The sequence below is a fragment of the Nerophis ophidion genome, linkage group LG02 (genome assembly GCF_033978795.1).
Source record: "Nerophis ophidion isolate RoL-2023_Sa linkage group LG02, RoL_Noph_v1.0, whole genome shotgun sequence".
Taxonomy (NCBI): Eukaryota; Metazoa; Chordata; class Actinopteri; order Syngnathiformes; family Syngnathidae; genus Nerophis; species Nerophis ophidion.
In genome coordinates, this window is record NC_084612.1 from 45,808,617 (window position 1) to 45,830,910 (window position 22,294).

The window sequence follows — 22,294 nt, forward strand, 5'->3', positions numbered from 1 at the left end:
AGCTCAGCAACACCAAAAGACCTGGAAGACCACGGAAAACAAGTGTGGTGGATGACAGACAAATCCTTTCCCTTGTGAAGAAAACACTACAGGAGGTAGGTGTATCTGTGTCCAAGTCAACAATTAAGAGAAGACTTCAGCAGAGGAAATACAGAGGTTCCATCACAAGATGTAAACTATTGGTGAGCCTCAAAAACAGGAAGGCCACATTACAGTTTGCCAACAAACATATCAAAGAGCCTGTGCAGTCCTGGAACAACATCTTATGAACAGACTTGTACCAGAATGATGGAAAGAGAAGAGTATGGAGAAGGGAAAGAACTGCTCAAGATCCAAAGCATACCACCTCTTTAGTGAAGCATGGTGGTGGTAGTGTAATGGCGTGGCTGCCAGTGGAACTGGATCTCTTATATTTATTGGTGATGTGACAGCTGACAAAAGCAGCAGAATTAATTCTCAAGTGTTAAAATAGTGTTCAAAGAATTTTTAAGGCAAAGAAGTGAAATGTTCTGCAATGGCAAAGTTAATCACCTGACCTCAATCCCGTTAAGCATGCATTTCACTTGCTGAAGACAAAACTGAAGGGAAAATGCCCAAAGAACAGGCAGGAGCTGAAGACAGCTGCAGCAGAGGCCTGGCAGAACATCAGGGACCAAACCCAGCATCTGGTGATGTCTATGGGTTCCACACTTCAGGTTGTAATTTACTGCAAATGATTTGCAAGAAAGTATTAAAAATTGACAATTTGATTTATAACTATGTTAGTTTGTCCAACTACGTTTGGTCCCTTAAAAGGTGAAAGGCACATATAAAATTTGATGTAATTTCTACACCGTTCACCTGATTTGGATGTAAATAAACTCAAATTAAAGCTCAAAGTATGCACTTACAGCACATCTTGACTCTGTAATTTAAAATCCATTGCGGTGTTGTGACAATGTCCAAATATTTCTGGACTTACCTGTATGTACCAAAAATTGACCACTAAAAAAAGATTTTGCTCACCGAAACCGGATGTAAACAAAACACGAAAACCATTTTCTGGAGTGTTGTCAGTACGTCTGCGATGTGGACATGATTTTTATATATCCATACATTTTCTACCGCTTGTCCCGTTCGGGATCGCGGGGGTGCTAGAGACTATCTCAGCTGCATTCGAGCGGAAGGCAGGGTACACCCTGGACAAGTCGCCACCTCATCGCAGGACCAACACAGACAGACAGACAACATTCACACTCACATTCACACACTGAGGCCCATTTAGTGTTGGCAATCAACCTATGCCCAGGTGCATGTCTTTGGAGGTGGGAGGAAGCCGGAGAACCCGGAGGAAACCCACGCAGTCAAAGGAAGAACATGCAAACTCCACACAGAGAGATCCCGAGCCCAGGATTGAACCCAGGGCCTTTGTATTGCGAGGCACAGAAATCATACATACCCTATGCCACCGATATAATGCAGATATACCCACAGACAGCAATCTACAAAACATGCAAATATAAATAGGCCAGTGGCGGCTTTTATGCAGAGAAAGTCCAACTGGAGAAACAGCGCTAAGCAAGAGTGACGTCATGCTCGCAGCAGTTATCTTCTTTTGACAGGAACAATTAGGGACATAAGTAGAGTCTCCGAACACGAGTACACTCTAGAACAATACCAGAAGAAGATGCTAGATTTGTTAATAGTATTTTTTTAATTTTAAAAAAAGTCATTAAAAGTCTGTAAACACTTCTTATCTCAGCAAAGCAGCAAAAAAACAGCAACAAAACGATAAAAAATTATGTTAATACTAATTATGTTTTGCAGATTATGTGGTCCTGATGGCTTCATCTGGCCGGGATCTTCAGCTCTCACTGGATTGGTTCGCAGCAGAGTGTGAAGCGACCGGAATGAGAATAAGCACCTCCAAGTCCGAGTCCATGGTTCTCGCCCGGAAAAGGGTGGAGTGCCATCTCCGGGTTGGGGAGGAGACCCTGCCCCAAGTGGAGGAGTTCAAGTACCCAGGAGTCTTGTTCACGAGTGAGGGAAGAGTGGATTGTGAGATCGACAGGCGGATCGGTGCGGCGTCTTCAGTAATGCGGACGTTGTACAGATCCGTTGTGGTGAAGAAGGAGCTGAGCCGGAAGGCAAAGCTCTCAATTTATCGGTCGATCTACGTTCCCATCCTCACCTAAGGTCATGAGCTTTGGGTCATCAGCGAAAGGATAAGATCACGGGTACAAGCGGCCAAAATGAGTTTCCTCCGCCGTGTGGCGGGGCTCTCCCTTAGAGATAGGGTGAGAAGCTCTGTCATCCGGGAGGAACTCGAAGTAAAGCAGCTTCTCCTCCACATCGAGAGGAGACAGATGAAGTGGTTTGGGTGGTTTGGGCATCTGGTCAGGATACCACCCGACCACCTCCCTAGGGAGGTGTTTAGGGCACGTCCAACCGGTAGGAGGCCACGGGGAAGACCCAGGACACGTTGGGAAGACTATGTCTCCCGGCTGGCCTGGGAACGCCTCGGGATCCCCCGGGAAGCGCTTGACGAAGTGGGTGGGGAGAGGGAAGTCTGGGCTTCCCTGCTTAGGCTGCTGCCCCTGCGACCCGACCTCGGATAAGCGGAAGAAGATGGATGGATGGATGGAATTATGTTAATATTAAGTAATAATAACAGATTTCTTTCAAATATATACTTTTTTAGCCTTTTTAAAGAAAATTATATTATCATAGAAATTATGCAAATTACTTGACTTCATAGTGACCACACCCATAAACACGCATCCACCGCCACAGGTCAAAATATTGTTGACAATGTGGTTTATCTGCAGTAATTTGTCGGTCAAAATATCGTCAAGTAAATGTGTTAGTGGCGTCTTCTTCCTTACTGAGTGTGAATAGTAATCCGTAGGTGTATGTGTGTGCGAATATGTACGTGTTTGTATGTGTGCGTGCAAGTCGAGAGTTGACAGGTGATAATTATGACATTGACTGAGAATAACATTGTGAATCACCTTTTTGTCTTTTGTATAGCATCTGTACGTATTTTACTATTTTATTCACGGTCTAGACAAAAATGGTGTATCTATCAAAAATCTGTTAGCCCAAACGTGTCCAAACATGCCCGATAGGCATAGTCGCCATTCCACCACTGTCATGCTCTCCTCTCACACAGCCAGGTAAGCGATGTTCTTTTTTTTTTTTGATTGTTAATTCACACAAATGTGGCACTGGATTTATTGCAGCCTCAAAAGTACGTAGGAGCAAAAGTACTTAAGTGATGGGAGATTAAGCACACGTCCTGCTTTGAGAGGGAAGGGCGACAATTCAGGGTTGCTCCACTCAAGAGCAACCCTTGATGAAGGCGAGCAGTGATAGACTTATTTTCTACATTTAAAACATTTCCTTATGGTCCATATAGGATAGGAGAGACTTAATTCATCCCACAATAGGGAGAATAAGTATGTGGTTGCAGATTCAAAAAGTAAAAAAATAAAATAAATAGGTAACAACACATTTTGTGAAAATGTTTCATATATTTTGTTTTACAGACCTAACTTCAAGCCACTTTTTGGCTCCCTTTCAAAACAAGAGTTTTTAGGTGAAAATTAACCTCCTGTTGCCCCTTCACGCTAACTGAAGTTTTGTCAGTCATGTTTTGTAGTTTTTCTTTTTTGCATTTTGTGTACATTTTCAGTTGTACAAACACCACCTGAACTCGTCAGGACTTTATGGATACAGGTGACGGCCCAAGCCATCTTTTTTGAGTGACTTTCACCACATGTAACATTTCAGATGATATAGCGGAGACATAGAGGTTAGGCGGGTGGAGGAGCGGAAGGAAGGAGCCAGGTCCAACTATACACTAAGGTTAAATCGCTCCAGAGTCTGTATGTCTTATAGATGTGTACAGTATATTGACAATGATATTCTTGTCTATTCTATAGTATGTTAATAACCCTGCTTCAACCCCTCGTATCCAATCCTAACACGGATACTTAATAAATGCATACTTATCTCTGCATTGAGGCCTCTTGTCCACATGCAAGCGCATACACAAACTTTTGAAAATGCTGGCAAAGGTGACGAGTTCCAAAACCCTCCACTCAGCGTATGCGTATACACGGCTCAAACAGACACTACTACTCTTCTAAAGACGTCAAGGTTGTGCGATGTCATTTCCAAAGCTCAACGGCACTGTCTTACTTGCTTTAAACATACTATAAGAGGTCTTACTTCATGTTTAAAATGTAAACATAGATCTATTTTCACTCTACAGAGATAAAAATACAAAAAACACGACAAATAGGGCTTTGCGATACTCCAGCCAGCGACAATTATGACAGTCAGCTGTTTTGGATAAGATTGTTCCTGGATCCTCAGCTGATAAATCAACTTTGACAAGCAATAAATGTTGCTTTCTGTTATTAGAAAGGTGCAACATTATCTTATGTTTTTTATCCTTATTCAACAACAGATCATGAAGTTAACTTGCATGTGTTGGTTCCATTTGTGTCAATGGAGTCCGTTGCGACCGTTCGAGTTTGACCGTGCGCAAGTGTACTGTATAGTGCTCCCGACCTACTAAAAAAAACAGACATGATGCATCTTCTTTCTTCAGCAGCAAAGGTGCTTTAGGCACTAAAAAAAATGTTTCATGTTCCTCAGGCTCAGTTTGAGAGCAGACTCGTTTTAAAGATTATGTAAATGTTATTGTATGTCTTTACAGGCTTTTGATTCAACAAGAGGTGTATGCGTTTGTGTGTAGACAGACAGTTTTGAAACTAAAGTACATTTGTGTGGATGAAGATCGTTTCAAACCCCAGATAAGCCTCGACGGTTCGATTTTAAATTTCAAGACTTTGCAGAATCCATAAGAAGGTATCATAAGGTTAGAAACGTTTTGCATAATAGGGTCACTTTCAAGTGGTCATATGACTTTTTTTCTACAAATAAAACACTTCTTTTTGGTCTATATAACTTGTAATGGTCGTTCTGTGGTCAAAATAATGCATACATTATGTTTTACAGACCGCCTTCAAGCCATTTTCTGACCGTCTCTTCAGCATGTGTCGTTTTGCGGGTGGTCTTATTTACGTTACCCCTTAGACAGCGTCTTAACTCCGCCTTCTTTGTTATAGTTTTTAGCGCTTCCATATGGAGTCAACTGAAAGATCAAGTTTGAACTATATGCTACATTTATTCAAATGGCAACAGCGGAGGATGCACGCTCATGTACGAGCCAATCTGGCACACAAGAGGATAGCGAAGAAAGGAGCTTATTGACTACAATGACGGACTCGCGCAAAGCACTTTTGAAAAATGTATACCATATATGGATAATCTACTGACTTCACCAGTGTGAAAAACGTCACAGGATAGCGCAAATTTCAGATGGCCCGTTTAGAGCAAGTATACAGGCAAAATTGTTTTATAAATACCTCCACAATGCCTTCACGTTTTGGTTTAAAATTTTCGGGACTAGTGCAATTACCAAATACACAACAGCATACAGCAATAGGTAAGGAAAGTTGGTTTTGCATAATAGGGCACCGAGATAATGCTGTACGGCTAGAATGTGTGCAACTGTGCATATGTTTTCACCTAACAGCACAGTGGACCACGGGCGTAGAAAAAGTTCCTTTTTCATTCCGGATCGAACAAGATGCATTTAAAGTTTTTAGACACAAGAAAAATGTGGGCATATTTTGAGGGAATTCCTCCATAAAAAATGTGGAAGCACTACACTAAAAAATTATACAAAATTAAATAAACATGTTAATTAAAAAAATGTGCAATTTAAGAAATAATCATTAGGTGAAACCCTACAATAATTAATAACAGTGTCAAAACTGATCATGATTGCCATTTTGAGCATTATCAATACTTCCTACTTGATCAAAAGTAAACCAGGATTCTCACCGCAGGGCAGAACAATGACTCCAGACCGAGCACGTCCATTGCCAAACATCTTGCGTAGACTTTTCTCCTGGTAGGGTCGTAATACCGCAGTTGGCTTCAGATCTATGTTGATATCTGGGTTGACTGTATCATTTCGAAAGTCATACTCCGCAAGAAGGGGGTACTCCAACTGAATGCAGCGCTTTTGCAGCTCCTCAATTTTTTCCTTTACAAAAGATAGAGAGAAAAATTAGCCCAGGACTAAAAAAGTTGAGTGGGCATCATGCCATGCAGTTCTACACAAATCAAGGCTAAAATAATATATAAATACACACTTATATATATATATATTTTTAGGAATATTTTTTTTTTATTTCAAATATGCAAAAAAACCAAACAAGAGCAAGCATGATCCAATACAGTGCTATAGCCTTAACGGCTATTATAACAAAATGAAAACAATGGGGAATAAAAAAAAACAAATGAGCATTCGACTTTTTTTTTTTTTTTTTTTAACATATTTGAAAAGGAGTGAGAAGAAGTATACACTTATTTAATCCCACCCCTTTTCCTTAAATCATAAATTACTCTGAGCTCAAACTTCCTTGTTCACTCTATGTACAAACTTAATGAACTTGTATATAAATAAATGATAAATATATACATACATATGCACACTACACACATACATAGCCACACCGTTACCACAAGTGCTCATGGAAATAGTATCATGAAAAAAACCCAAAAAAAACCAGCAGTACCAGTGCCTCAATGGGCAGCCCCTAACTCTTTTGTAACACAAGAAACCCAATATCAAAGCCCTTCTTCATGTCTGTACCTCTGGAATACCATGTACCTAAACTTCTTTTTAAACTGGTTTATGTTTGGACATTGCTTTAACGCCACATTCAAACCATTCCATAGTTTCACTCCACAGATTGAAATACAAAAACTTTTGATGGTCGTTCTACAACTAAGCATTTTGAAATTAAAATTTCCCCTTAAGTTATAATCCCCCTCTCGTGTGCTGAACAATTTTTGAATGCTTCCTGGGAGTTTATTTATTTTGGCTTTATACATTATTTGTGCAGTTTGATACAAAATAATATCATTAAATTTCAATATTTTTGACTGTAAGAATAGTGAATGAGTATGGTCCAGATATCCAACCTTGTTGATGATGCGTACAGCTTTTTTCTGAAGTATAATTATTGAGTTTAATGAGTTTTTATAATTATTCCCCCAGACTTCCACACAGTAGGTTAAATATGGTAAAACTAATGAACAGTAGAGAATGTGGAGTGATTTGTGATCTAGAACCTGCTTTGCTTTATTTATTACTGAGATGCTTCTTGACAGCTTAGACTGTACATGTTTTATATGTGGTTTCCAGTTAATTTGATAGTCAATTGTAACTCCAAGGAATTTTATTTCAAAAACCCTTTCAATATCCACCCCATCTATTTGTATCTGTACCCTTGTTTCACGTGTCCTCTTTCCAAACAGCATTAACTTAGTCTTAGTCAGGTTTAATGACAATTTATTATAGTCAAACCAAGCTTTTAGTTTACTCATTTCTTCCATAATGACTTCCTGTAATTGATTTAAATCATCCCCTGAACAAAAAATATTAGTGTCATCAGCAAATAACACTAATTTCAATAATGTAGACACTTTACAGATATCATTGATATACAGGATGAACAATTTTGGCCCCAACACTGACCCCTGGGGGACACCACAAGCAATGTCCAAACACGATGAACAGCAATTCCCCAACTTCACAAACTGTTGCCTCTTATTAAAGTAACTTTTAAGCCAGTCTAGTACAACTCCCCTGATTCCATACTTTTCCATTTTATTGATTAATATATCATGGTTAATTGTGTCAAATGCTTTTTTTAGATCAATAAATATTCCCATTGCATATTGTTTCTTGTCTACGGCATTTGTGATGTCCTCTATTGTTTCAATGATTGCCATTGATGTAGATCTGTTTGATCTAAACCCATATTGACAGTCAGGGAGTAAATTATGTTTTTCTATAAATGCATCTAACCTTTTATTGAATAGTTTTAGTTAAAAAAAAAAAAAAAAAAAAAATATATATATATATATATATATATATATATATATATATATATATATATATATATATATATATATATATACACATACATGCATATATATAGGTGTGGGAAAAATCAGAAGACTACTTCGTCTCTACAGAACTGTTTCATGAGGGGTTCCCTCAATCATCAGGAGATTTTAATGGAGATTTTGCGGAATTCTACAGAACTCAGCAAACACATTTGGAACCTCAAAGACAATAATGTTGAATATTCAATAACATGGCAAATTCATGCATTCAGCACACCTTACAACAGTGGTAATAAAAGATGCAACCTATGCTTAAAAGAGAAACTGTTTATTATATATCATCCAGATCTATCATCCCTTAACAAGCGCAGTGAAATCATTTCAACATGCCGCCACAGACGGAAACACCTCCTAGGTAACACATGATCCCATCACCATGCCCCTACGCCTGCCTGTACCCACCCAGTCTGTGTCCTATATAAACCATTGTATGTGAATGCTTCCATTAAAATCTCCTGATGATTGAGGGAACCCCTCATGAAACAGTTCTGTAGAGACGAAGTAGTCTTGTGATTTTTCCCACACCTACATATTGCGCTCTACCACAGTATCGAGCACTATTCTCTGGATAATCCAATCAAGACATACATACATATATATATTTACAGTGGGGCAAAAAAGTATTTAGTCAGCCACCGATTGTGCAAGTTCTCCCACTTAAAATGAGGACAGAGGTCTGTAATTTTCATCATAGGTACACTTCAACTGTGAGAGACAGAATGTGAAAAAAAAAATCCAGAAATTCACACTGTAGGAATTTTAAAGAATTTATTCGTAAATTATGGTGGAAAATAAGTATTTGGTCAATAACAAAAATTTAACTCAATAATTTGTAATATATCCTTTGTTGGCAATAACAGAGGTCAAACTATTACTATAGGTCTTTACCAGGTTTGCACACACAGTAGCTGGTATTTTGGCCCATTCCTCTATGCAGATCTTCCCGAGAGCAGTGATGTTTTCGGGCTGTCGTCGAGCACCACGGTCTTTCAACTCCCTCCACATATTTGTTATGGGGTTGAGGTCTGCAGACTGGCTAGGCCACTCCAGGACTTTCAAATGCTTCTTACGAAGCCACTCCTTCGTTGCCCGGGCGGTGTGTTTGGGATCATCGTCATGCTGGAAGACCCAGCCACGTTTCATCTTCAAAGCTCTTACTGATGGAAGGAAGTTTTGGCTCAAAACCATTCATTTTTTCCTTAACACGGATCAGTCATCCTGTCCCCTTAGCAGAAACACAGCCCCAAATCATGAGGTTTCCACACCCTTGCTTCACAGTAGGTGTGGTGTTCTTGGGATGCAACTCAGTATTCTTCTTCCTCCAAACACGACGAGTTGAGTTTATACCAAAAAGTTATATTTTGGTTTCATCTGACCACATGCCATTCTCCCAATCCACTGCTTTATCATCCATGTGCTCTCTGGCAAACTTCAGACGGGCCTGGACATGCACTGGCTAAAGCAGGGGGACACGTCTGGCACTGCAGGATTTGATTCCCTGTCGGCGTAGTGTGTTACTGATGGTAACCTTTGTTACTTTGGTCCAGCTCTCTGCAGGTCATTCACCAGGTCCCCCCATGTGGTTCTGGGATTTTTGCTCACCGTTCTCATGATAAGTTTGACCCCACGAGATGAGATCTTGCGTGGAGCCCCAGATCGAGGGAGATTATCATTAGTCTTGTATGTCTTCCATTTTCTGATAATTGCTCCCACTGTTGATTTTTTCACACCAAGCTGCTTGCCTATTGTAGATACACTCTTCCCAGTCTGGTGCAGGTCTACAATTCTTTTCCTAGTGTCCTTCGACAGCTCTTTGGTCTTGGCCATAGTGGAGTTTGGAGTCTGACTGTTTGAGGCTTTGGACATGTGTCTTTTATACAGATAACAAGTTCAAACAGGTACCATTAATACAGGTAACGAGTGGCGGACAGAAGAGCTTCGTAAAGAAGAAGTTACAGGTCTGTGAGAGCCAGATATCTTCCTTGTTTGAAGTGACCAAATACTTATTTTCCACCATAATTTACAAATAACTTCTTTAAAATTCCTACAATGTGAATTCCTGGATTTGTTTTTTCACGTTCTGTCTTTCAGAGTTGAAGTGTACCTATGATGAAAATTACAGACCTCTGTCATCATTTTAAGTGGGAGAACTTGCACAATTGGTGGCTGACTAAATACTTTTTTGCCCCACTGCATATATATATATATATATATATATATATTAGGGGTGGGCAAATTAATGCGTTAATTACGAGTTAACTCATCAATCTATTAACGCCGACAATTATTTTATCGCACATTTGCGTATGTTGTTTACATGCTTTTATTTTGTTAACGCCTTTTCTTAGCAAGATGGCGACGCCTGGGCGTCGAGGGGCTCTTGGTAAAGATGGAACATTTGGCAAAAATACCGGACAATTCTGAAAATTTCATGGCTGGCTTACAGCGTGGTCCCTCCGGGATCACTTACGACCGCCAGACATTTCTGAATGTGGATAGATCGGGCCGTTTTGGACTGAATGACGCGTGCTTGCTAGACCGGCTAGCTAGCATGGGAATACTTTGCCGGCTACATCCAGCGGCCTGTGAAGCAGCGGAGTATATGTGTTGTCTGTCTATTTATGAATAATGCAGAGGAGGAGTGTTGGCTGAGTTCTTAACGTTTGCTTTCAGAGCGTGCATATCACAACATACAAGATGCCGTCATGGCGACACACAACCTATACCGGGCTACCGCGCATGCTCGTCACTCCTGTTGCATGCTGGGTAGGGTAGTTCTTTTTTTCCCTGGCTCATAACATCAAAATATAGTACCATGTATATGATGCCTTCAGTTTATCAAAGCACCAAGCAAACAATCGGAAAATTCCCATCATATCAATTCCTAGATATGGTCATGATTGTTTTAAGTGCACGACGCAGAATAAACACAACATTATTAATATTGCTACTACGGATAATTTGATCAAAAATTCCCTAAAACAGCCCACTACCTATAATATAGGTTTTTTAAAAATAAGATCCCTGATAAAAAAAATGTTTCTGCTGTTACCTCAGAAATTGCTTGTTCAGATGTTATGATTGTGGCTCAGAGATTTGTATGTAGATTATATTTATTTTCCATAACAAACAGGATAACTTAAATACTCTGGCAGTGGCAATAAGCTTAAATGTTTGTATTTACATTTTTTGAGTTGATTTTCATAAAATATGCTATTTAACTGCTACTGTTTAACAAGGACTGATTTAAATTGTGTTTGCACAACAAATGTTTTGGCGCTTTTGTTCATGTGGGAGAATATTCCAATGAAGGTGCACTACACATTACTTTTGAATTCATTATTGGGCTTTGTGTATACAATGCAGTTAATCACGATTAATCGGAGAAATAGTGCGATTAACTTCAATTAAAATTTTTAATCGTTGCCCAGCCCTAATATATACATATATATATATATGTATATATATATATATGTATATATATATATATATATACACATACATATACATATATTTATACATATATATATACATATATATATATATATATATATATATATAGATATATATACATATCTATATATATACACACATACATATATACACACATATATCAATCATCAATCAATCAATGTTTACTTATATAGCCCTAAATCACTAGTGTCTCAAAGGGCTGCACAAACCACCATATATAAATGTATATCTTATAAATATATGTACATATATAATTTTTTTTATAAATATATGTACATATATATATATATACATATATATATAAATACAATATTTATATTTATATAATATAAATATATTTATGTATTTATACATATACATTTATGTAAATATATGTATATACAAAAAAATATATATATATATACACATATATATAAATATATCTATATATACATATATATCTATCTCTATATATATATATATATATATATATATATATATATATATATATATATATATATATAGAGATAGATATATATGTATATATATAGATATATACACACACACATACATATATACAATTTTTTTCTTAATTGCTGCACATTTTTCCCCAATTCTATTTCCTAAAGAAACCAATGAATACAAATGATAGGAATAATTCAAAACAATTTTCATTTTTCAAGAACGAAATTAAGAGCTTTCTCTGAAAGGAGTACTTTCATTTTGAATACAATAATTCCATAAACAAAAATGTAGCATTGTATATTGCATGCAAATAAATAATAATCACCAACACAGACCATTATTAAAGTGCAAACTTAAAACTTCTGTCTTGACTAAAATACTTCAATACACAAAAATATGCAGATGAATAAACTCCAATAAATCAATAAAGATACCAATAACCATAAAAGAAGTAATAAATATCAATCAGATCAATAAAATTAAACTTAAAACTTCTGTCTTTAATAATAATAATTATGTAAATAAAAATATAGTAGTGTATATTGTATGCAAATTAATAATCAAGCAAAACATTGACATGACGACAAAGTTTTAGTAAGTGGATTAACGGAAGTCTTATCCATAAAGTATCGTGGGCTCCTTGTAGTGTGTACTGATGTTAAAAACAATGTACACTGCATGGCACATGTAATATATCACCATATAGAGGATTACATGCGTTACAATTCCACAAGAGTTTTGCAGCAGGACACACGTATAAGCTGTTTGGTTTGGATGTGTAAAGCGACTGCTTTAGTGATCGCTCTGTGCATTGTTCTCCTTGTTCATCATATATGGTATCATCATTTATGGTAATTTGTGTGTCAATAATTTCACCGCTTCTTTGGTGGACCTCGTTATTTTTGCAGTCTTATTTGCCTCATAAAAAGTTGCATTCACCCCACTTAGCTCAATGCGGATTCAGATGCTGGAATAAGTTTGTTGTGCTTCTCTCTTTTTTAAAGAATATTTGCAGGGTTCCATCACTCGTTCCACGCCTGCTGCCGTAAATTTAAAGCACTAACACCTTTCCCTCTTGTTAGCATTAGCCATGTTTTCTTGGTGTGTCAGAAAATTACCTCTACTAAGGAATTAAGGGGGCAAGCGAGGGCTACGGAAGCTAATGGGAGTAGGAGGAGAAAAAACATTGACTTTCATTTTTTTTTTTTAAATCGTCTGCAACAAAAAAACTCAAATTGATCGATAAAATCTATGTATCACCCATGCCTAGTAAACCCAAACAACATCAGTACACTGTATTATGAGGAGAAAAATCCAAACATGCACCTGTCGAATCTCAAAGGACACTGTCTGAGTCTCTTCCTCTTCCTCTTCCTCCTTATCCATCTGCTCATAGTAGCTGAAGATGTCCTCAGGGACCTGCTGGCCTGAGGTTTGTCCATCAGCAGATTGCTGTGAGGTGGAAGCACCTGCTTTTCCATCGACAGATTTGGAGATCTGTTGAATAAATATGTAGTGTTAATTGATTGCCTTCATTAAAAGTACATTTATTGATAAGACAACCGAAAGATCGGAAAGTTCCCATTCTGCCATGAAAGAGGTCATTCCCTTTTCTACCGCTTGTCCTTTTTGGATTCACGGGGGGTGCTGGAGCCTATCTCAGCTGCATTCGGGAGGAAGGCGGGGTACATCCTGGACAAGTCGCCACCACCTCATAACAGGGCCTACACAGATAAAAAGACAAAATTCACACTCACATTCACACACTAAGGCCAATCAACCTATCCCCAGGTGCATGACTTTGGCAATGGGAGGAAGCCGGAGTACCCGGAGGGAACCCACGAAGTCACGAGGAGAACATGCAAACTCCACACAGAAAGATCCCTATCCCGGGATTGAACTAAGGACTACTCAGGACCTTTGTATTGTGAGGCACGTGCACTAACTGGCTTGCAAACATCAAGGATGCGTATAGCTTTATAGCACTCTCAGAGCTGGGCCGGTCAGACCACAGCCTTGTTTACCTCAACCCCTGTTATGTGCCTCTGATCAAAAGACTGCCTGTGACCAAAAAAACTGTGAGAAGGTGGTCAGAAGGGGTCCAAGAGACACTACAAGGCTGTTTTGAGGTAACTGACTGGCAGGTGCCCATGAAGCCTCATGGTGAGGACATTGACGGGCTCACAGAGTGCATCACAGACTATATCAACTTCTGTGTTGACTCAAATGTCCCATCAAAGACGGTCACCTGCTACCCAAACAACAAGCCGTGGGTGACCAAAGACATCAAAGCCATACTAAATGAGAAGAAGAGGGCATTCAATGCTGGTAACAGGGAGGAGGTGAAAAGAGTTCAGGTGCTGCTTAAGACCAAACTCAGGAGGAAGCTGGAAGGGAAGCTGAAGGATAACAACATGAAGGCGGTCTGGAGAGGTATGCAGACCATCACCGGCCTCAAACCATCGGTGGGTAGTGGCGTGGACGGAGACAAAGAGAGGGCCAATGAGCTAAACCAGTTCGCAGTACACATCGACAACAAACTGAATGGGTCAAAACACGCTGAGGCCCTCTACAAGAAGGGACAAAGCCGCCTCTACTTCCTCAGGAGGCTAGGATCCTTCAACGTCTGTACAAAGATGTTGATGATGTTCTACGAGTCGGTCGTGGCGGGCGCCTTGTTGCTCCTTCATACTGACAGCCATTAGACTGTATAATGCATATGTTCCTTGACTGCACTTATCCATCCATCCATCCATCATCTTCCGCTTATCCGAGGTCGGGTCGCGGGGGCAGCAGCCTAAGCAGGGAAGCCCAGACTTCCCTATCTCCAGCCACTTCGTCTAGCTCTTCCCGGGGGATCCCGAGGCGTTCCCAGGCCAGCCGGGAGACATAGTCTTCCCAACGTGTCCTGGGTCTTCCCCGTGGCCTCCTACCAGCTGGACGTGCCCTAAACACCTCCCTAGGGAGGCGTTCGGGTGGCATCCTGACCAGATGCCCGAACCACCTCATCTGGCTCCTCTCGATGTGGAGGAGCAGCAGCTTTACTTTGAGATCCTCCCGGATGGCAGAGCTTCTCACCCTATCTCTAAGGGAGAGCCCCGCCACCCGGCGGAGGAAACTCATTTCGGCCGCTTGTACCCGTGATCTTATCCTTTCGGTCATGACCCAAAGCCCATGACGATAGGTGAGGATGGGAACGTAGATCGACCGGTAAATTGAGAGCTTTGCTTTCCGGCTCAGCTCCTTCTTCACCACAACGGATCGATACAACGTCCGCATTACTGAAGACGCCGCACCGATCCGCCTGTCGATCTCACGATCCACTCTTCCCCCACTCGTGAACAAGACTCCTAGGTACTTGAACTCCACCACTTGGGGCAGGGTCTGCTCCCCAACCCGGAGATGGCACTCCACGTCTTTTCCGGGCGAGAACCATGGACTCGGACTTGGAGGTGCTGATTCTCATTCCGGTCGCTTCACACTCGGCTGCGAACCGATCCAGTGAGAGCTGAAGATCCCGGTCAGATGAAGCCATCAGGACTACATCATCTGCAAAAAGCAGAGACCTAATCCCGTGGCCACCAAACCAGATCCCCTCAACGCCTTGGCTGCGCCTAGAAATTCTGTCCATAAAAGTTATGAACAGAATCGGTGACAAAGGACAGCCTTGGCGGAGTCCAACCCTCACTGGAAACGTGTCCGACTTACTGCCAGCAATGCGGACCAAGCTCTGACACTGATCGTACAGGGAGCGGACTGCCACAATAAGACAGTCCGGTACCCCATACTCTCTGAGCACTCCCCACAGGACTCCCCGAGGGACACGGTCAAATGCCTTCTCCAAGTCCACAAAGCACATGTAGACTGGTTGGGCAAACTCCCATGCACCCTCAAGAACCCTGCTGAGAGTATAGAGCTGGTCCACAGTTCCACGACCAGGACGAAAACCACACTGTTCCTCCTGAATCCGAGGTTCGACTATCCGGCGAAGCCTCCTCTCCAGTACACCTGAATAAACCTTACCGGGAAGGCTGAGGACTTAAATGTAGAATTTATGTAGAATATATTTATATTATTCATATATTATATAAATAATATATGTTGTATATTGTTATTATTATTGTCTATTGTGAGCGAACTGTGGTGCTGAATTTCCCCCAGGGATCAATAAAGTGGTTTGTATTCTATTCTAACCAGTGTGCCACCGTGCATTTATTGATAAGACAACCGAAAGATGGGAAAGTTCCCATTCTGCCATGAAAGATGTCATTCCTGTGTCATTATTATGCAATATATTTTCTAATCTCAGGGCATTCAATTGATCGCAACTGGACGGTTTGGTTTGTCTTACAAGACGTTTTGCTGACCTCTCATCCAAGTAGGTTTCATCAGTTCATTCTCATAGACTTGGATATTCTTCAAGTAAGAGTATTATTGGGTCTAGATTTAAAATAAGTACTTTGTAAAAAAAAAAAAACTAAAGCATACCGCTGACTTGCTGTGGATGACCTCAGTAATAAGCTCGCCATCTGTGCCATCTGCAGCACGGAGGCGACATTCTCGGATCACAATGTCCTGAAGAAGGTGCTGAATCACATCAGGAAACGTGCTCTCAACAAAATACCTAAAAGTTAAGTACAAACACGCAGGTAAAATATAGTGCTATTCTGATATATCGTTTCTTTGATGCATCGTGATCAATATTAATTAGAAAATGTTCAAAAATCCATTATTTATAGCGAAATCAAACACAATTGAAGTACCTTGAATTTGGCTGAAACAAAAACAGTCGCCTTGATATTTTTAAATAACAGATTGTATTGTAGCATCTAGTCGTCTACTGTGATGACGAAAATGACAAGGAGATGGTTGAGCAACAATTGCTTTAATTGCAAAACTGCAACCACACCAAAGCTAAAAAAAACTATCCACTAATCCACTTCTAAAATTCCACAACTACATACAACTGACACGACGCAACTGAAATAAACCTACACATTTCTTTAGAAAATAATTATTTGAAGAAGAATATGGTTTTAACATTAACATTTCGGAATGATGTATTTGTATTTTAACTGTTTGTACTGAAATCTGGGAAAACAGTAGAAGGTTTGTTTAAAGCAGACTTGGAAAAAGAGGGATTCATAAAAGTTAGTTATCTTTTGAAAATCATTAGCACCCCATGTAGATTTTTCATCTATTTAAATCATGAGGTAGCACACCCTTAGTAAAAAGGTACAACATGAAACAACAATAGTAAAATTACAGGCATGTGATTTGAACCTAATGAAAAAGACTGAGAATAAGCCGAGGTTCTGAGGGCCGCGGGTCCCCAGCCAGGCCCACGGTGGTGCCCTGGTGGGAGGACAAGGGGCGTGTTTCTGAGCAGCTTGCATTTTCCTTTTTGTTTCTGCTTTAGTGGCTTCTGCCTTGGATTTTATAGCCAATTTCTGTCTATGTCCCTTAGACACCCTCTCCACTTCTAACTGCTCCAAATGTAAAAATCATAGAGTACAAACAATGCTTATTCTAGGAGCTAACGTCCCTTATATCAATAGCCATTTGTAATGTATGGCTTGAAATAACAAATATCTTTCAGTCATGTTGTTTATGTTTCAAAATTATTCAACTACTCAATTTCAAAATATAAACAGTAAAAATAATGAACAAAATGTCAACTACTGTGTTGTTGTAATATACCAATACAAATTAAATGTAACATTTCGACAGGCGATACTGTAGCAAAAGTCATCACATGTCTTCCACAATAATGTGTGTTCTTACATGTGTATTCCATGTCTTCCATGTAGAGAGCAGTTTTTATTTGGGCTTACGTGGTAAATAACTAAAATGAATGTGTTGGACATTGTTTTAGCCAGACGCATACATTTGTCCAAATGTGGCCAAGTAGACGCATTGTGGGTTTCCTGGACGTCGTCTACAAACCCTGTTTCCATATTAGTTGGGAAATTGTGTTGGATGTAAATATAAACGGAATACAATGATTTGCAAATAATTTTCAACCCATACTCAGTTGAATGTGCTACAAAGACAACATATTTGATGTTCAAAGTGATAAACATTTTTTTTTTTGCAAATAATCATTAACTTTGGAATTTGATGCCAGCAACACGTGACAAAGAAGGTGGGAAAGGTGTCAATAAATACTGATAAAGTTGATGAATGCTCATCAAACACTTATTTGGAACATCCCACAGGTGTGCAGGCTAATTGGGAGCAAGTGGGTGCAATGATTGGGTATAATAGCAGCTTCCATGAAATGCTAAGTAATTCACAAACAAGGATGGGGCGAGGGTCACCAATTTGTAAGCAAATTGTCGCAGTTTTAGAACTACATTTCTCAATGAGCTATTGCAAAGAATTTAGGGATTTTACCATCTACGGTCCGTAAAATCATCAAAAGGTTCAGAGAATCTGGAGAAATCACTGCACGTAACAGATGATATTACGGACTTTTGATCCTTCAGGCGGTACTGCATAAAAAAAGCGACATTAGTGTGTAAAGGATATCACCACACGGGCTCAGGAACACTTCATAAAAGCACTGTCAGTAACTACAGTTGGTCGCTACATCTGTAAGTGCAAGTTAAAACTCTACTATGCAAAGCGAAAGCCATTTATCAACAACACCTAGGAACGCCACCGGCTTCGCTGGGCCCGAGCTCATCTAAGATGGACTGATGCAAAGTGGAAAAGTGTTCTGTGGTCTGACGAGTCCACATTTCAAATTATATTTGGAAACTGTGGACGTGGTGTCCTCCGAAACAAAGAGGAAAATGACCACCCGGATTGTTATAAGCGCAAACTTGAAAAGCCAGCATCTGTGATGGTATGGGGCTCGATTTGTGCCCAAGGCATGGGTAACTTACACATCTGTGAAGGCACCATTAATGCTGAATGGTCCATACAGGTTTTGGAGCAACATATGTTTTCATCCTAGCAATGTTATCATGGACGCCCCTGCTTATTTCAGCAAAACAATGCCAAGCCAGGTGTTACAACAGCGTGGCTTCGTAAAAAAAAGAGTGCGGGTACTTTCCTGGCCTGCCTGCAGTCCAGACGTATCTCCCATCGAAAATGTGTGGCGCATTATGAAGCGTAAAATACGACAACAAGACCCCGGACTGTTGAACAAATTAAGCTGTACATCAAGCAAGAATGGTAAAGAATTCCACTTTCAAAGCTTTAACAGTTAGTTTCCTCAGTTCCCAAACATTTATTGAGTGTTGTTAGAAGAAAAGGTGATGTAACACAGTGGAAACATGCCCTTTCCTAACTACTTTGGCACGTGTCGCAGCCATGGAATTCTAAGTTAATTATGATTTGCAAAAAAAAAAGTTTATGAGTTTAAACATACAATATATTGTCTTTGTAGTGCATTCAACTGAATATGGGTTGAAAAGGATTTACAAATCACTGTATTCCATTTATATTTACACAATTTCCCAACTCATATGAAAACGGGGTTTGTACATTGCTAAAAGAAAAATCTAAGGAAAAAAATCCCTTAGCCATCTTCCACTAGTTTTTAAAAAAATTTCGATTGCCCGCTTGAATATTCCCTCTTCTCTTCTCCGACTCGCATGTCTGTTGTGATTTCCCTTCCTGGGTCGATGACCAGCCCTATCTTGGCTCTGATTGGGCTGTCTGTAATCTTTTGCCCTAATCTTACCCAATCGTGACTCATTATAGTTAACAACCAACTTATCATGGACTTACTTAAACGTAAACCAACCAATCATCCTTGATGTTTCCCGTATATTGTGTCCCCTACCCGTAGAGTTGCTTTGCAACGTAGCTTCGATTTTTAAGTTAATGATTTTTAAAGGAAAACCATAGTTTTTATTGTTGGATTATCAAAAAAACGTACTCATTACGAGAAAACCGTAGTTGTTGGCAGGTATGGCAAAAAGACGGATCAAGATTTTAACACACACTGTAGGGCGGAAAAAAAGAAGAAAAACGGAAAATATTTTTTTCATATTTTTACAGAAATAAAAAAAGACATATTTTCGACTATAGACGGAAAAGTCACAGGCCTGAAATTAACAAACTACTTCTATGTGACATACCTATTATGCTTGAGCACCAGCTTGACTTTTCCATAGCTCACAGTGCAGAGCTGAAAAAAAACAATACTATTAATAATAATATTTATTTCACACAGAGAATTACCAACAACCTATTTTTTCAATTTCTGATCATACCTTAATGAACTGAACAATTCCTTCAGGCACGGAGGTCTTACTAAGTTTCTGTAGATACTCCACTATATCAGAAGTCTGAAGCCCTACACTGACCGCTGCATACAGGGAATATGCTGTTAACTTGTACTCATGGACATGGTTCGGCCTGCAGACCGGTTCAGCGATGGCTACCAAGAAATCCTGAGCATACCTATACACTGGTGAAAATGCTTCTAAAAATATATGTCCATCAGGAGCCTGAAGACAAGGACATTTTAGATATAAGAATACTTACAAAAAATTCCTTCATTTAAAAGAATCGAAAATACACGTCTTACCACCCAGAGGGGTCGTGAGGAACTATCGTTCTTCAGAGTCATCTGAACACGATAATCTTTGGCTCCATAATCGTCAAGCTTGGTAGTGGATTCATCCACCTGTTTCCCGGCAGCAGCAGGTATGGCTTCCTGTGGTTTGCCAGCCACTACCTCTTCTTCGTCTTCCTCCTCCTCGTAGAAACGCTTGTTGGACTTTTTCTCTGTCGTCGTAGCCATAACATCATTATATACACATTTATGTTGTAAGCATTTAACCAATTTCGCGCACTTTGCAAATTATACGTCATTTCCATTGTGCGCAAGCAATTTGCATATCGCAAGACGATTTAAGACAAGATTTAGTTTGAAAGTGGCGTGACAGTGCAAATGGATGGTTTGAGGACGGCTGAAGAAGAATTTGCGGAATTCTGCAAATAAAGCTACTTCGGACAGAAGAACAGCAAAACAGTCTCCCAACACTGTGTAGATGGCATCAAGGGTTAGGGTTAGTAGCCAGAACTTCCAACACAATTAATATATAGCTTGAAGCAATTTCCAAAATTGCCTAAAAGATTGTGCATTATACACATTGTGCATTATACAAATTTGCACCCCTTGATTTGCAAAATGTGCACTACACATTATTCAAATATATAGCTGGAAGAAATTTGCAAAAATATTGCGCATTATGCAAATTGCTCCCATTTGTATTGTGCTCACAACATTTACAACACTCCTGGGGTGTAACAGCGTAAAAACAAAATTCAGTTTCATATGAACACATCGTATTAACGATGTCGTGGCAATTTAAACTACAGTGATTCTAATCAGCGTACATCACCATGACGACGAGAGCCACATCCACACCACATTAGATTGCACAACAAATACTTACAACATCGCTTACTTTTCCATTGACGGGGGTTACTTTTAGGGGTGAATAATAACATGTGAATTAGCATTTTAAATACTCTACAACTTTTTATATTTAAACTGTACACGCACTGGCCTGGCATCGATAGCATCTTTTTAGCTGAGTCATTTGTCACGAACGTTTAACTGACAGCAAGCAAGCTCTTAATAAAGTACGATCTAACTCACCTCGATCTCCTTTCTCCTTTTTACCCATTTTAGCAGCGTGTGATGCGTTTAGAAGCCTTCTTTTATGAGATTTACAACCTGACGCTCGCTGTACAAACACGTAGTGGAGACAATAACGTGCGACTACCGAAGTCGGAAGTTGAAACACAAAACTTCCTTTTTCTTTTAGTGTCTGGGAGGTTGCAGCTGTAACTTAAAAAGTGCATACCGCCACCTACTGTACCGGAGTATAGAGCGTGGCCTCGCTGTGTATGATCTTATATACTTTATTATTAATGATTATATTAAATAAATGTATATCTCTATGAATACACATACACACCCTATACAATCCAAAATATCTGTACTTGTACTTTAGATCTGTACTTTAGCTGTACTTGTATTTCCCAAAAATTAGATAAATAAATAATGTAAATATGTATTCATACAGTATATATGTGTACATGTGTGTGTATTATATATATATATATACATATATATATATATATATATATATATATATATATATATATATATATATATATATATATTATTTTTTTTTCTTCAACTCCTTTTTCCTTTACAAACCAAATCTTGTATTGTATCCATCTCTTCCTTACACTTCACACAAACACACACACACACACACACACACACACACACACACACACACACACACACACACACACGCATGTACATGTATATACTGTATGAATACATATTTATATTATTTAT

General features: G+C 39.3%; 1 protein-coding gene across 1 annotated transcript in view; it reads right to left on the reverse strand.

Annotated features, from left to right (window-relative positions):
* The window catches only part of ercc3 (excision repair cross-complementation group 3), a 36,654-nt gene extending 14,916 nt beyond the window's left edge, over positions 1-21,738 (reverse strand). The window contains exons 1-7 of the mRNA XM_061884880.1: positions 21,581-21,738; positions 20,501-20,700; positions 20,184-20,420; positions 20,049-20,098; positions 16,444-16,579; positions 13,282-13,452; positions 5,899-6,103 (exon numbers count right to left, since the gene is read on the reverse strand). Of these exons, the coding sequence (XP_061740864.1) occupies positions 5,899-6,103; positions 13,282-13,452; positions 16,444-16,579; positions 20,049-20,098; positions 20,184-20,420; positions 20,501-20,700; positions 21,581-21,608 (1,027 nt within the window). The 5' untranslated portion in view covers positions 21,609-21,738. The remainder of the gene's footprint in view (positions 1-5,898; positions 6,104-13,281; positions 13,453-16,443; positions 16,580-20,048; positions 20,099-20,183; positions 20,421-20,500; positions 20,701-21,580) is intronic.
* Positions 21,739-22,294: the final 556 nt, after the last annotated feature.